Source organism: Loa loa (assembly GCF_000183805.2).
Source record: "Loa loa unplaced genomic scaffold supercont3.77, whole genome shotgun sequence".
NCBI classification, from domain to species: Eukaryota; Metazoa; Nematoda; class Chromadorea; order Rhabditida; family Onchocercidae; genus Loa; species Loa loa.
Genome location: NW_018108257.1, coordinates 231,243 through 247,769, shown reverse-complemented (window position 1 = coordinate 247,769; position 16,527 = coordinate 231,243). Strand labels below are relative to the sequence as shown.

At 34.8% G+C, this 16,527-nt stretch overlaps 4 protein-coding genes across 4 annotated transcripts; 2 read left to right on the top strand and 2 right to left on the bottom strand.

Annotated features, from left to right (window-relative positions):
- Window positions 1-312: 312 nt before the first annotated feature.
- LOAG_06773 (hypothetical protein) lies at window positions 313-2,896 on the top strand. Its single transcript, XM_003142309.2, has 7 exons — window positions 313-485; window positions 891-1,061; window positions 1,211-1,314; window positions 1,403-1,577; window positions 1,687-1,885; window positions 2,013-2,157; window positions 2,370-2,896. The coding sequence occupies exons 1-7, from the start codon at window positions 342-344 to the stop codon at window positions 2,500-2,502; spliced, it is 1,071 nt and encodes a 356-aa protein (XP_003142357.1). The 5' UTR covers window positions 313-341; the 3' UTR covers window positions 2,503-2,896.
- Window positions 2,897-3,894: 998 nt separating this feature from the next.
- Window positions 3,895-7,279, bottom strand: LOAG_06772 (BAR domain-containing protein). The gene is made up of 10 exons (XM_003142308.2): window positions 7,092-7,279; window positions 6,427-6,495; window positions 6,142-6,214; window positions 5,881-6,030; window positions 5,670-5,797; window positions 5,523-5,589; window positions 4,975-5,060; window positions 4,737-4,840; window positions 4,562-4,639; window positions 3,895-4,348 (listed from the first exon to the last, which is right to left on the bottom strand). Exons 1-10 carry the CDS (start codon window positions 7,134-7,136, stop codon window positions 3,982-3,984), a joined length of 1,167 nt encoding a protein of 388 aa, XP_003142356.1. The 5' UTR covers window positions 7,137-7,279; the 3' UTR covers window positions 3,895-3,981.
- Window positions 7,280-11,543: 4,264 nt separating this feature from the next.
- LOAG_06771 (isocitrate dehydrogenase subunit alpha) lies at window positions 11,544-14,150 on the bottom strand. The gene is made up of 8 exons (XM_003142307.2): window positions 14,021-14,150; window positions 13,593-13,725; window positions 13,384-13,482; window positions 13,171-13,300; window positions 12,563-12,799; window positions 12,277-12,456; window positions 12,095-12,184; window positions 11,544-11,919 (listed from the first exon to the last, which is right to left on the bottom strand). Exons 1-8 carry the CDS (start codon window positions 14,115-14,117, stop codon window positions 11,806-11,808), a joined length of 1,080 nt encoding a protein of 359 aa, XP_003142355.1. The 5' UTR covers window positions 14,118-14,150; the 3' UTR covers window positions 11,544-11,805.
- Window positions 14,151-15,073: 923 nt separating this feature from the next.
- On the top strand, window positions 15,074-16,504 carry LOAG_06770 (LysM domain-containing protein). The gene is made up of 5 exons (XM_003142306.2): window positions 15,074-15,207; window positions 15,292-15,360; window positions 15,448-15,623; window positions 15,826-15,985; window positions 16,254-16,504. Exons 1-5 carry the CDS (start codon window positions 15,085-15,087, stop codon window positions 16,374-16,376), a joined length of 651 nt encoding a protein of 216 aa, XP_003142354.1. The 5' UTR covers window positions 15,074-15,084; the 3' UTR covers window positions 16,377-16,504.
- The last annotated feature ends 23 nt before the right edge of the window (window positions 16,505-16,527 follow it).

Genomic DNA, 16,527 nt, shown 5'->3' with positions numbered 1-16,527 from the left:
GTGCTTTATTGCTAGTGCTAATTTCCATATCGAACATTTGGATACGGTGTAGTTAGTATTGAAGAGTTTATATTCTCTTATTCATTCACACACAGGATATTCAGTGGACAGCTTAGTGTTTGCGCTAAACTGAATGAAGCTCAAATTCGAAGTAAATGGTTTTTTTAACAGAGGGATGCTGATATAATTAAGCGCCTCATTTCAGAGATTTCGTTTTGCATGTTGTGAAATGAATAGCAATGAAAAAGTTGCTTCTTGGTCTTCTTCAAAATATAAAATTCGTTGAATGTTATGAGTCGCGTATTTTTTTTTTTTCAGCTAAAGAGATCAACACTCATTTAATGGAATTGTTGTCGGAGAATGCCAATATCGAATACGATGCCGTTATTAAAGTACTTTTAAAGCATATCAAACATGAATTTCGCGATACAAGGATGGCTGTCTTAAATTGGATCAGTAGAATGCACATTACCGCACCTGCAAAAGTAACTTTCTTTTTCACCGTTATGAATATATTTTGTGGAGGAATGTTCTCTGTTTTGATTTTATTAAGTGCGATATGTATGGTTGAAAAGGTCTTTCAAAATACTTGTGGATTTTGTTTTGACTTACCTTCGAAAATTTTTTAGTTTTCTAATAGTAATTTACGGTTCCTAGATGTTATTCATGCATTTGAAGTGTCTGAGACCGTATTATTTATTCACAAATGAACTTATTTGGATAGCTTGTTTTGCTAGTACACTAATTAATCATTTGGGGTTTGGGACCTGTACTAGTCATTTTAGTTAAGAGAAATCAGTGACAGTTCATGAATCTTTATGTTATTTCTTTTAGTAAAAAGAAAAAAAAAATTCCCTCTTGTTTTTGACTTGAAGGGAATTTGTTTGCAGTTATTTTCGTACATGGATCGTGTATTCCCAGTATTGCTTTCATTACTATCCGATACATGCGATGATGTGTTATTGCTGGATTTGCAGTTACTTTCCGACATATGTGAAGGCAAAAATACTAGTGGTGTTGAGCTGCAGGAGCTTAATCTTGATGAACATACCTTGAAGCAGGTCTTTTACATTTAGGTTTTATCACTGACTTGTTTTTGTCTTTTTATCTCTTCTAGTTGAACTAGAAGTGACTACCGAAAAAAATCATAAGAGGGAAGATGCCTTTTTCCTTTTCTCTTTACATTTTTGTAAAGATGTTAATGTTTTAGCTTTCGGGCATATCACCATATTTAGTGAAATTCACGTCAAGCTTATTAGCAATGTTTCGAAGTGATACGGCCTTGCTCAATGATAGAGGTGTCTTGATCGTCAGGTACCCTGGAACTTTTTGGAATATTTCCATTTTGAAAATAGAAATTTCATAGGATGTTGCTTCAACAGTTTCGTGAATATTTTTTTAGGCAGTTGTGTATTCTGCTCGGTTCCGGATCCATTTATCGCTGCTTGTCGGTTCTTTTATTAAAAGATAGTGATACAGAATTTGTATCTCAAATGGTTGCTTTACTGAATGGGATATTGCTCACTTCCAGTGAACTGTTCGAGTTAAGGAATCAATTAAGGACGCTGGAATCTGAAGTAAGTTTCTTCCCTGCATCTCTAATTACGCATAATCAATTTTTGCCACATGACCATCAATCATTTAAATATATACTTTTCCAGGAGAGCAATAATTCAAAGTTTTAAGGATTCTGTGAATCTCTTCGAATCTTTGTATCGTACCTGGGCCTTCCAACCTATCGCACTGCTTGCTTTGTGTGTATTGTCGCAAAACTACGAGCATGCAAGCGTATTGGCGCGGCATCTGTGGAAGGTCGATGTTACAGTTGATGTATTAATTGAAATCGACCGACTTGTGCAGCTTATTGAAAGCCCTATACTTTCATGTATGTTCCGGACTCGCAGTTTCTATGTTATTAGAGTTCTAAGCTGGTTGAGTAGCTTTACTGGTTAACTTCAAATTTGGCATTAAATTTTGCTTGAAGTTAGAACCAACACCCAAAAATGCTTTAGATGTACGACTTGATTTATTGGATGCCAAACACCAGCGACCTCTCACAGCTGTTCTTTCGGCTCTCCTAATGATATTGCCTCAAACCGATGCTTTCAATACATTACATAAGCGGATACAGTGTATTCCATCTGTTATTGTCCACGAGTAAGTATAACTGTTTTGTTCACTACTAGCATTTAGCAAAATTACTAGCATAAACCCATTAAAAAGCAAGAGCTGAATGCTTAAGGAGGTTTCAACAGTAATATGGAGTTTTCAGTAAAGTTTGCTCTAATTGCTCCAAAAATTAAGTTTTTTTTAAGTGAGGGGTTTTTAACAATTCTCGGCGATTCATCGTTTAAACCCTTCTACTTGAGGGAAGAGAAAGAGAGTCAGTTGAACGCAAAGGTGGATTTCAAACCATTGTTGCAACATTTTTTGAGAATCCTTGGACAGCAACAAGAAGTTCTTAGAAGGAAACATCGACAGATGCTGAATTCAACTAATTAGTGGAGATAGAAACTGTTTCGTCACAATCTTCCAACCTTTAAGTCTGTTCCATGTTATAAAACGACTAATACACTGCGTATGTATTTATCATTCATTTCATTATTTGAGTATGATTTAAACCCGACTTTCAGAAACAAACTAGTACAGAACTGGTCCCTTTGAATCTTTCTAATTCCTCAACTTTCTTGTGTGATATTCGGTATCTTTCTAATCCCTCAACTTTCTTCTGTGATAAAAAGCACTGAAGAAAGCTAGATGAGGATATTCACCCAAATATATATCACTGGAGCAGCTTTGATGTTGGGATTTCGGAAACAATTATGGCTCCGTAAATGTGGTAAATCTGTATTCGTTTCAGTGTGTTTACTCATTAAAGTCACTCCATTCATATCCCTAAGGAATCAAAAAAATGAAACTGCAGCAATTCAGTCTTTGATGAGAAAGAAAATGATCCGTTACGGACATGAAATGTCTTGAGTAAAAAGATAATGAACGGTTATTAAAAAGAGCAAAATTTTTATGCGGAACTCTTTAGCAAAAAATTGTATGCATGTCTACTTTTGACTCAACTCTTCCAAAGAAGCTCCGAACATGGAACCTCTTTCTAACAGACGAAAAAAACTAGGATATTACGGAATAGCATATTCTTCAGTGTAACTAAACACCCAATAAAAATTCATAAATATTTGAAGATAGTTTTTTTCTTTTCTAAGTATGAGTTCTAACAAAAAATCTGGGTATAACATCCAAATTCGAAATAAAGCAATCAATAAAGGAAAACGACCGTTTGATTTCAAAACTGAAAAAGAACTGCTGGTTTTCATTATTCTGACCTAGAAAAGGTGCCAGTAAATGTTGGGAATACAAAGAGGTTACAGAACTACATCCAATGACTAATATGCAAATAAATAAATATGAGTGTTAAAATACCAGGTACAGGTAATACCACTGTTCAGTATTTCCAAAGAAAGCAAAATGTCTGCAAAGGACCTCGCATGTAATTGACGCCAATGAAGTGGAGTAAGACGGATGTGAACAATATTTGAAAAGGCGTAAAAGTGAAAATCGTCAAAGGCATCAAATTACACTCGGTAAAGTAGTATGAATTACTTTAACTGATATCGACATGATATTGTGCAACAATTGGCTTTATGTAACTAGAATTGATCAACTCTTAAGCTAGTTATAAAATTCCCTGTTACTCTCCCTGTATTATAAACATTACAAAAACCTCAATTTACCATACTGGTGACAACTTATGGCAATTCGGTATTTTTAAACCGATAGAACTGATCAATTTCTTAAGATTTTTTTTGAATCTATACTGCAACATGGCATATTGGAAATCTCGAAACGATGTGATAACGACACTTCTACATCTCTAGAAACTTCTCAAATTTCGGGATAGAATTCAGATATGAAATCTCGTTTTAAGTGGAATTAAATTGAAATTAGTGACATGAAAAGCATGAAAAGAAATTATAGTGGTACAAGTACGTGAACGTAAGATATAGGGAAGTAACCGGTTCTTCCTAGCAGTGAACCTTCGTACCAATTCTCATCAATTTGTGAGATCAAATTAATAATGTCACCTTCTTTGAAATCCAGCTCAGCTTCATTTTGTGCCTCGAAATCATATAAGGCTCGACAAGACGGTTTAACAGGTAAAGCAGAAGGTGATGTACTCGTGTCACCAAAGTTGATCGCTGAGTTGTGGGTTTTCGCACTCAAACTCCAATCACCACTCTCTGCTGTCTGTTTTTGTGGAAACATGGAGGATGCTACTGAAGGTGATTGAAAAATGGCGGTGCTGACTGAAGTCGAATTTTCTATATGTACTGGAGATCTGCAGTGCAATTTTGTCATCCTTTTAAAACATCCGTTTACAGAAGTTGATGGAAAAGTTCATTCCAGGAAAGTTTTCTAATTTGAAAATCTATGAAGCGAAAAGTATTTTACAGTCGATGCAATATTATTTTTCTTAGATTCGTCTGCTGATGACTTTCAATAAGTTTAAAATGTCCTGCCCCAACTGTAAAATATTTTGAACAAAACCTACCGAGAATTAGGTACTCTGTCTGCTAAAACAGGCTTGATGACATGCTCCACACGCAGTCGAGTGCTTGCTTCTATAACTCTAAAATTTGTGTTGTATTATTCATTCAATAAAATCATGATTGAAATGGCTTATTCAACATAATGTCTACGCCAAAGTGATGACTGTGAAGAAATACCGTTCATTCAGCTGTGTCTTCAAATGTTCTAACACTTGCGTAGTTTGTCGATGAAAATCCAACTGCGCATCGACCAAAGCGCAGAGCTGAGTCACCTGTTCAACCTAAATCTCACTATGCATCGAATTTGATCAACAGACTAGAATGAACATAACCACGATAGACTTTTGCTTCCTTTACAATGTTAAGAGATCAAATTCCACAAAAAATAAATTTAACTGAAAATGATATCACATACATCATTGCTTAATAGATTATACATAGCTTGTTCTGCTAACTGCTTTGACTCTTCCAATTTGTCCTCTGCTTGAATCAATTCCTCATCTGGATAATAAAAGCTCTTAGTTGATCGACAACTGTATTAAATTATTAAATTAACTTCTCAAAAATCTTTTACAACAGTTAACAGCATGAAGCGATAGAATATATGTGTGATCGTTCGTTTTTGCAGGTACAATGTATTTATTAGTGATGAGTGGATATTAGGTAAAGCTGTATTGTTAGGAAAGACCTTGGACTACTTGATACCAGGTAGTTCAACACTATTTAATCTTTACCAGTTACCAGCTTCCTTCATTTTTTTCCAATGCATTTTTACTTTGCTTGAATCTATGAAACATATGTTACCTTATGCTCCAGTACTGCTTGATCTCACACCACAAAAAAATATTATCATGAATAATAGTAAATGCGAACATCTTTGTAAAAGTCATGTTTTTTGAAAACTTTTCAACTATTGCAGAACAAAGCAAACCCTTGCGCAAAGTAAATAATTAAATAATTAACCCCGTGTTTGTTTTCGCTTCTTGCAATCGTAATCCAGACGTCGACCCTTAAGTTTTGTTCGGTGATACTGGAACAATAATCTGATAAGAAACGAGTAACTGCAAACTGCATTTCAAATTATAATAAAAAAACATTCCAAAAACGAACATTAACTTCTTTTAAATCAGTTTGTTGCAAATGAGCCAGTGGATCCAAAAAATTATGTTTCACACTATCCTCCATTTGATATTTAATATCAGCTAATTGACGGTAAGCTTCCGAAGCATCGATCAAAGCTGAAACATGAATATTAAAGCAAAAATCAAAGCTAGCAAAAAATAACAAAATCCAATAAAATGTGAATGAACTCAATTCAAACCTTTTCCAAGATCCGAATCTGCACCTAAGGCTGTTCCATATTTTTGCATGGTATCTGCTAGGAGGCCTTCGGTTTGTGGATATGGTTGGGCTTTCGATGTTCCGCGCACTTTAGACAAAGCTCCCATCGTGGCCATTTTCGCTCGAGTTGCTAATAACAAATTTTTTAATGAAAAAATGAAATCACGATTTTAGGGAGGATAAAAATAACGTTCAGTAACGAGTGGAAAGTTATGGATTACCAAAACTCTTTTCCCCTTACCTGGATTGGGCTGCAATAATTCGTGAGTTCCAGCAATTAACGCACTGATTAGTTCGTACGTCAGATCTACTTTCTTAAAAAAAGATAATAAGTGTTCAAACATGTTTACAATTGACAATAAATAAATTATTATTATTATGACAAAAGGTCCAAATTCAAAGTATGATTTTGCTGCTAAAATAACGTCCGTTAGTACCATTATTTAATCAACTCAATAGGATATGGAAAGCACAGAGTATCGATAAAAGTAGAAAGTAACTACGCAAACCACAGTATATAGCAAACCCGTTCCATTTCATTGTATTGTTCATCCAGCTTCGTCGCTTCGGCAGCACCCATCGTCTCGCTGAGATACTACATAAACAAGAAACAAATGTTTAGTATCATTTATTAATATCAGAATATGAAATTTGTACTAAACCTTACATATAACACCATACATATAATAATAGAACTTCATATTCTTACACTGTAAATGGGGAAATTCCTAGCAGTTACTATCATTATGTGTTAAATTTTATATGCTTATCCAACAAACATACAAATGTTTAGTAGCCCATAATGACAAAAACAAGGGAAATAAAAATTTTCTTTTTTTGTAGACTGCAAAATGTTTGTCATATTGCGTCATCTAAATTGACACCAAATAACAGCTTAAATTTAAGTTTTTGAAAAAATAGAACACTATGAATTTAAAAAATTATAGTGCAGCCATATGTTATGCATATTAGGGATCACCGAAGTTCGACTGAATGCACCCTCTTTACTGATCTCATGCTAAACAGTGAACGGCTGGAAGTCGTAGACAAGAAAAGAAAAAAAACAATTGCAGTAGAGTACATTCGATTATGTACTAAAAAATAAAGTGCCGCAAGGATATGAATCACATCATTCTTCACAAAATGAACTGAAAGCATTACCAGTTGCATATTTATCAATAAAAAACGTACCTGATTCGCTTTGTTTAGTTGTTTCTTCAAACCAGAGAAAGACATACTGGTTACGGATTGTCGCTAATTTCAGGCACACGAACCGACAGTCTACAGATCATAGAGAATTCGTGGAAATGAATGAAAAAGTTAACTAAACACTCCCGTTAATGAAATTCATTTGTTACATAATATCTCAACGATCTAACATATTTCGATGCTGATAACACAAATAAAAACACCGTTTGTAGGGAATTAAAATAACTGAAACTGAGAAAAAAAATGAAATAAAGATGAGCATTATCACTGATGCAATAAGACTATCAGTGTGAAATATGTGGTAAGCACTATTCGTACGATAAGCATCACAATTCAGTTTCATATTCCTCCTAAATGATTTGTCAGGAATATAGTAATTTTTAATTATAAAAGGATTCCTTTATACAACCTTCTTTAAATCTTGCGCCTATGACAATTACTCGTATTTGTCATCAAACGTTACTAATATTAACAAATCTTACACTTCTACTCATTTTTTTTGTTATCACGAAACTTAGTAAGAGCTTAGCCTGACAAGTACTTTTGAAATTAGAATTTCTACAGTGGAAATGTGACAAGACATAAACTTGCTACAATATGAACTCTGGCTGTTTGGTGAGGACATAGGATTTTTGAAATACTGAATGAAGAAGTACATATTTACGTCCGATACTCTTCATGATATGGGTCGTAAATATGTACTTAGTTCATGGCCGGTAAAAAATGAAAATTTCATTTCTAGCAACACACCATAAAACCATCACTAATTTCCACCAATTTCTTGTCCACCGAATGCGTTGAATAAACATTTAATATTAAAACATTGATAATGCTCATTTGGAAATCAGACTACACTTAGCGTACTATTGTGGTATCAATGGAAGATTAAAGTTGAAGTATCCTAGTGATAAGTGCGGCTGCAATAGTAGCTTCTGAAGTAATTTTCGACAGATAAATAGGGATGGTAAAGAAATGACCTGAATAAGGCCTATACTTTCTCTGCATTTTCCCTTACCTCTCATAGTTGTATGCTTCTTTATTTGTATATTAGCTCAGAATGGAAGTTAGTTCTATGTCTAAATTCGTGATAAGTGTATAATCTTGCCATAAGCACAAAAAGTCTCTCCAGTGGTTAGTTACCATGTAATGATCACTCCCATTGGATGATATGCCTTATAAATAACTGTCATCGCAAATGATACGGTATATACGATTAATATGTGCGTAAAAACAATGGAAAAGCGTAATTTCAGTTGGTCGACCTGCAACATAATTTCAGTTGGTCGATCTGCAACACGTTGTAGCAGCACTTCTCTAAGAGAACTTGGCAAAATTTTGCACGTCATACTGCATAATAATTCCATGCGGTTATCCAGTTGTTGACATCAGCCATTCTCATATTATAGCGAGGATTTCAGAAGATACATGAAATGGAAAGAATGAATTAGGGAGGTAATTAATGTTTCCAAGTATTGCCAGCCTCTGGCTAATTCAAGCGCAACAGACACCAGGTTCATCCATTTCACTCTCTGCAACTGTGAATACAGGTAACAGGAATAGAAATTGATGGCCTGCTTGCATCACGGGATATTCTTCTAATTGGTTTTTGAAATAAAGTTGAGAAGAGAATTTTTGTGTTAACGAAAGCTGCGTCATATATCGAAAGAGAAACTAATAAATGTGCCGAATAAGTCACAGAAAAAAGCTGATTATTAAAGTTCCATACTGTGACACGACCCAGTTATCTCGATAGTAAGATTTTTCTGAGTTTTTTCAATTTCTGAGTTTAATTTGCTAAATTCACCCACTTTTTCATAAACAAGTAAACCCAAGTCAAAGATACTATCAGAGAATACGAAGAATCAAGGAAGATATATGACATAAAATGAAAGCTGAGTTAGATTCCCTTGCAGTATTCCCTCTGGTTCAGGGATGTCAGATAAATATTCAGAGATGAAAAAAAAAGAAAAAAAATGTGAAATAAACACTCAGATATAATTCTGATTTTTTATGTTCTTCTGATGAGTTTTGCATAATCTACCTTATAATTATTTTCCCTAAATGTACATTTTGCTATGATTAGTTCAACCATCAGTAAATTTCACCCATCTTCATGGGATCAAAACATCGATTTAAGCCTTATTTCATCCCCTTAAAACTGTCTTAATGTAAAGTTGTGAAGACAAAAGTTATTTATTCTGACAGACACATTTCCAGTCTTTTAATAAGATTCCCATTATGCTAAAGGTAAAATTGTCTCGTCTAAACATACACAGAACAACAAACTGAATTTGACAAGACGAGGCATATGTAAAGTATGACTAAAATCATAGCAGACAGGCCAAAGGCATTTACAAAGGGCAACGAAGCTCCTTAGAGTTGAGTAGTAATCAATAAGCTAAGCCCTTCTCTATCACTGTCCAAATGTGTGTATGACCGCGGATGAACTGCTGTTGAAAAACGAAATATCACTGCCAAAGTATGCACGGGACCGTACAGAAAAGCAGTAATCCACTGATCAAATTCCGTACCACTTCAAAATGCACTGAGTAGTTAGTGGCTATAATAAAAAGATATCCTTGTAGTTTTTCAAAATGTCCTTGGAGTTTCACGGACATCATATTTACGAGAATCGAATTTCCCTGAGGTTACCACAAACTCTTCCTTATTTCATACAAAAAAGACTAAACTAAACCAAGAACAAGAGCCAGCTGTCAAAATATCGGTTTCAAGACTGCTTTCAGAGAGCTGGCTTCCATCCAACGCAGCATGCTAATTATATTTGTTATAATGCAATTATCGACAGTTTAAAAATAATCCTCGATGTACATTGTAACCTGAGGAAAGTGATAACAGCGACTGCGAATTAAGCACCATGAATTTAATTGGGTTAATTACCATAGACTTTTCGAACATTCGAGCGTACCTGAGGAGGAACCAAAACACTTAACAGAAACAATTCTGGAAAACAAATGGTTGTAAAAGGGACTCTGAGCAAATTAGTGAGACGTTGTGTCCCATTACCTAAAAATCTTTTTTAATTCTTTACAACAGCTACTTTTTGAAGATCACGAAGATGACAAACACAATAAATGATGGGAATTCATTCAAGTTCGCTCTTCGTCCCCTACCCAAACTACAGCATCATCATTTCTCAGATAAACACATAGAAAATTATTCACTCTAAAAATATGCAACTCCGAAAGCAATGAATACCCCGATGATAGCAAATATCCAACAAAGTATTATATCAGCAGTGATTTCACTGCTGTTCTTCAAGTTAAAATCAGAATAAAATTGTATCGAACACACGAAGTATTCAGTCGAACCCAACTTCTTATCATGAAAAATACCATAGAAACCTCTAATATGCGCATGTTATGCAGTTTTATGAGAAAAACGGACAACAAATCGTAATCATGTCGAGAGTAACGAGGGTAATCAGAGAGTAATCGAGAGTAATCACAATAAACAGATGAGTTACCAAAATGAGAATTGATATGTTTGTTACCTATGTGGCAGCGCTTCTCTCAACCTTTCTGCTTCTCGCTTGGAAAGGATTACCCTCAAAGGAATGACCCTTCCTTTTCTTTTATAAATATAGAAATGTAAATCTCAACTTGAAGGTTAGGTGATTTTATGTTCACATACATTTATGAGCTATCAAAATTCAAAAGCTATGAGAAATTGGAAACACATATTCACTATTTTGGGTCGAAGAGAAACAAAACGAATTTAAGATTAGGACCTTCAAGAGTAGAATTTTAAAACTTTTGCTGAATACAAAAGGAATTATTAACGGCATCTACTAGATAATCTACAACAGCAAAGGCTCACAAACCGATAAACAAGATGTCGGAAAAATTGAAAAACTCAGAACATGCCAAATTAAGCCCAAAAACTGCAAATGAAATCCTAAAAAGGAAACATCCTCTTCTGATGTCCTTCCCAAAAGTCTGTTAGCAGTACTTACGAAATGTTCGTTAATACTGATTGGATAAGAAATAAACTGTTCTCTGAGAATGACGACAAAGTGATTACTAACAACAATGATTAGCAAATACGCTTCACTGTTTCGGATAGTATCTAGTGATAGAGTAATTACCTTTTAATTCAAATTTTCGTTTTTCCGGGAACGATAATTGCTAAGACCTGCTAAAGAAAACGTAGAATTAAAGATGAAAGTCCTAAAATTCAATCCCAGCACAATAGCGATTAATACAACTATGCAAAAATCACATACTAGGAAGTGGAGTGCACCCAGGATCTGTTACTAGTTACTGCAACAAACTGTTCATTTGAAACATTGCTAAGATGTGAAGCTGATATAACAAAATAAAATAATAGACTTTAACGAAATCAACGAAATCTACATTGCAAAGTTTTTAAATTACAACAACAACTTTTAATAAATAATTTATTAGTGGAAATATAGCCTGTTTTAAATGAATAAATTATGAACACAATCTGTTGAGGTGAATTCATCAGCTAAGAATCTTTTTCAACAAGATTTGTGTGACCAAAAAGGAACTTACGGGAAAAACCAAAAGAAAAACAGGAACACTTTTTAAACAACACCATATTTGACGGCTTTGACAAATTACAAAAATCCTGCATTCTAGATATTGAAAACCACACTCTTACTAAGGAAAAATTTTTTCCAAAACTCAATTCATGAATTGAGAACATTATAAAATTAATCCAAATCTCGTATACGTCTGCAGATATCATCGGTAAACGAAGAACATGTGCCACGTCCACCCAAATCACCAGTCTTCTCATTGCCTTCTTTAATCGCATCAAAGCAGGCCTGGAGCAATAAGTAATTTTCAGGGATTCCATAACCTTAGGAATTATAGTTAACTATCATTAAAAGTAGAGCAATATATCAAACAATTTATTGTTAAAGAAAGGCCATTTGTAATTGTGTTGTTAAAGTTACCCCCAATCAAAATAAGTAAGAACAGAATTGATAATGAACTCACTTTTTCTATCTTATCTGCATATGATGGTAATTCCAGATAACGCAGCATCATCACGGCCGAAAGAAGTAATGCCGTAGGGTTTGCTTTGTTCTGCAATACTTGATAAATATTCAAAAAACATGACTTTTACAAAGACGTTCGCATTTACATGTTATTCATGATAATTTAAAATGTCATTTTACCTGTCCAGCAATATCTGGCGCAGTACCGTGGACAGATTCAAAAATGGCTGCATCCTCACCAATATTTCCTGAGGGAGTTACGCCAAGACCTCCAATCAAACCTGCGCACAAGTCAGATAATATATCACCATACAGATTTGGCATTACTAAGACATCATACTGACTTGGATCTTGAACCATCTAAAATATAGAGTACCAAAAATTTCTACCATCCAGAATTCATACAAATAAGAGATGGAAAATGCTGCAAAAAAAAGGCAACTGAAAAAGGAGACAAGCAACCCACATTCAAACAAACGGTGTCCAAATATGCCTCATTGAACTTTATGTCGGAGTAGTTTGCGGCTTGTTCACGACACATATTCAGAAACAGACCATCTGACATGCGCATTATATTTGCTTTATGAACAGCAGTTAACATTTTTCGACCACTTACTCGTGCATATTCAAATGCATATTTAGCGATGCGTCTTGACGCATTTTCTGTTATCAATTTAATGCTCTGGACAACACCATTCACGATCTGAAATACTTAAATCGATTTGACATAACTTTCAGCTTGACAATTTAACGAAGTCAAAGTGATTAATGTGGAAAACCATATAACAAGCAAAATAAAACCCTTCATACCGCAAATATATCGTCTGCAATGACGAACACAAGCTCAAATTTTGAGCATTTAAATTGAAAAGTTATGAAGAAAAAAACTTGTACAAAATTAATGGTTTTACTTATTGAAGATTTGGTCTGCAAATGCATGTTCAATTCGTCCACAACTTGTAAAGTAAACATCATTTCAGCAGTCAAAGTTTCCGGTAAAAAAAAGGTAAGGACAAAAAAGCGAAATATAACCAAATGAGGAGAAATTTAATTCAACAATACAAAATATAACACCTCGTGCTCGATTCCAGAATATTCGCCCTCAGTATTTTCCCTAATTGTTACAATGTCGACATCATCATAAAGTGTTTTATGACCTGGTAAGGATCTGCACGGCCGCACATTTGCATAGAGATTGAATTCTCTGCAATTTATCATTACCATAATTCTTTCTTATAATGTCTACCTGATTCGTCCAAAGCAAATTCATCTCCTCAAACAACTCACTTCCTGACAGCAAGATTAAGTGAACGATGCCCTTTGCCAATTGGTGTTGCTAGGGGACCTTTCAAGCCAACTTTGTTTACCCTCATTAGTTCGATACATCTGAAATAAAACTGTAAACATCCCATTTATCACTTTGCCCAACAAGAATTTCGTTCTGAATTTAAAAAGGGAAATTTGTCCAACAGGGTAAAGACAAGAGCAAAATGAACTTCGGGGGTATTTGGAAAATTCCGTCATCTCCTCTGACAGGCGTAACATCTACAGGATCCCACTCGATTGGTGCTTTTGCTGCTTCGAATACTTTTTGCACTGAAGATGAAATTTCCGGTCCGACACCATCTCCTAAAACCTTTCACACAAAATACCCACAATTTCAGCTAATAACTTCAATACCAATGGTTACGAACTATTGAGAAACACTTGCGTGCAACGGTAATTAATTTGCAATTTAATTTACATTTCCAGTCAGTTGAAGAAAAACTAACGTAACGAAATAATAACACAAGACAGGTATATAAGATAGGCAAAGTTATTTAGCTTAAATTCATGTTGTATAAAAACTATTTTTTCTCAGTATCAAAAATCAGTGGAAAGCGGAAAATGACTCCCAAAGAAAAAAGAAAACATAATGGAATACCTGGAATTAGTGTAACTCGACGCACGCCATTTGTACTGGCTTTAGCTACGTTGGGTGGAAACGCCGTAGCCACTTTTATGCAACGTCGTGCTATCATGATAAAGATGTAAATTTTGTCTCTGACCTGAAATAAATGGACATCAATGACAGTAAGAATTAACAACTCTGTTTAATATGACTGAAGATGTGAAAGGAGTGATAGCAGTGTACGGGATGGTTTCAAAAGAGAGACTGGCCAATTAATTCCTGACCCAAGCCAATATCAGTCGGACTTTCTAGGCTCCTGTTCCTGCTAGCTATGCCTCATCGATCGGACTAGCTCGGAGAGTCAGTCAATCACGCCAATGATCATCTGAGTGCGGTTCAGTACCAACGGTTCTTCGCAAAGCATTCAACCGAACACTAAACACACACACCCACAACGAATCGACCCGCCCACTCACAGTTCTAATTTCATCGCGTGCATTGCCAGGGACACGTCACGGGTCAGATGTTGGCGATACCTTAACTTTACCGACGACTCGAAAGAGTATGCCATAACCTCTTTCTTTCAGCTTTAGCTGTCCTCACTTCAACTTCTAAGAAATTTACCGCTAGTGAAAGATTTAATATGACCCCTCAGTTGTGTTAAAAGTCCTCTTACTGCAGTCAGAACTCGATTTTCTGGGCTTTCCACGGAGTGTCAGTGTGGGATTAAATATTTGTGCAGCTCGTTATCGAATCATGAGAGTCAACTGATTAGTATTCTGAGGTCTTAGCAAAACGAAGAATTTAGACGGAGTTTGAAGAAATAAGACTAAATCCAAATAAATAGCATCAATTCTGATATACTGGAAATATTCATGCCTTGTTTGTTGAAATCAATAGGTTTTTCACTTTTGCTGTCGTATGAAAAAGGGTAAATTGAACTTCGGAGGTAGTTGTTTAGTTATGGATGGAAGATTGTCAAATTTAAAATTTTGAAGAATGCTTGATGCTATAATAGTTCTTTGAAAATTTCGAAGTTGTTGATGCCATCTGTAGAAGTTTGCCTGTTTTTTTGTTGTTAATTGTTTTCAGGTGGAATGATAAGTCCACGTGCTGTTGAAGGCACTAGTACGGAAACAGTAGAATTACGTTCGAGGAATGCTAATAGGAACAACTGGGAAAATAAAAACGGATGGGATAAGACAATGAACGGCAATAAAGTTAATTTCGACCCTTTCTTTTCCATTTTCTGTTTCCTTGATTTTCAACCATGCATTATAATGAGCAGCTTATTTTGATTACAGATTATTGTCGAGAAGAAATTGAGACCCGGTGATAATTTAAACAGAATTGCCGTGCAGTATTCCGTTTCGGTATGCATTTCCATCTATTAGTGTTGAAGAAATGTTTTATTCTTCTTGAATTGATCGACCAAATGAATTGAAACAATTCGTTTATAGCTATCCGATTTGAAAAGGGTCAACAACATCGTTTCTGAGCAGGATATTTATGCTATGCCATTTATCAAAATCCCAGTGAGCAAATTACAAAAAGAACTGGATTTGGAACACGGAAGTAGTTTATTAGGTAACGATAACTGTGAAGAACCGATGGCAGAGGAGTTGACTGATGATAGGTTAATAAAATTTGCTTTTCTAAATAGGTTTTTGTACCACTGAAAAGGGTTTCACGCTATGACATAGTTATGTACATATATATATATATATATATATATATATATATATATATGTATATATACATGTGCATATATATACATATACAATTCCTTTATTCTATTTTATCCATTCCTTTCATTATTTCCATCAGATATTTTGCAGACCTCTTTTGAATAACAATAATTTGTCTGATAAAAGTGTCGAGGAATTGTTTGAGAAGACAGATGCATATATTGCTCAAATACGGGATAGTTTATCAACTGAAAATACGGATAATACTGTTCATTTCGTAGATGCGAGGTCTCCTGACACTACTTTCAAGGTAATTATGTTCATTTTTTATGTTTCACGTGTTTTTCTGCTAGTTGAATTTGGGTGATTGTTTTGATAGGCGTCCTTTTATGTAATATAGACCAATCAGTTCACAGCTTCTGTGGCGGATAGCTTGCAAATCGTCGCATGGTATATGTCGCGTTTTAAACTTAAACCTTGCAACTGGCATTTGTTAGTACCCCTAATGCATTTTCATAATCCGTTAGAAGGCCTCAGTGCTACCTGCTTTATGTAGAATCTATCAAGATTCGTTCCAGGGACTTTGGTTCATTGTGGTGTTCATCATTTTCATATTCATCTTTGTACCATTAGTACTGACATTTTTGGAAGAAGAACGAAAGATATCTCATGTTACCAAGAAGAGTTTTATGAAAGGTTGATAACTATGAAAAGATTTATATATTTAAGGTCTCTCCTTTATCACTTCTACTTCTCCCAGTAATTCAATTAAATTTCTAATGACATTAGGAATTGTTTTTCTGCCGCTGTGGTGTAATTTGGAGCGCGGTTAATCATGTACATATATATATA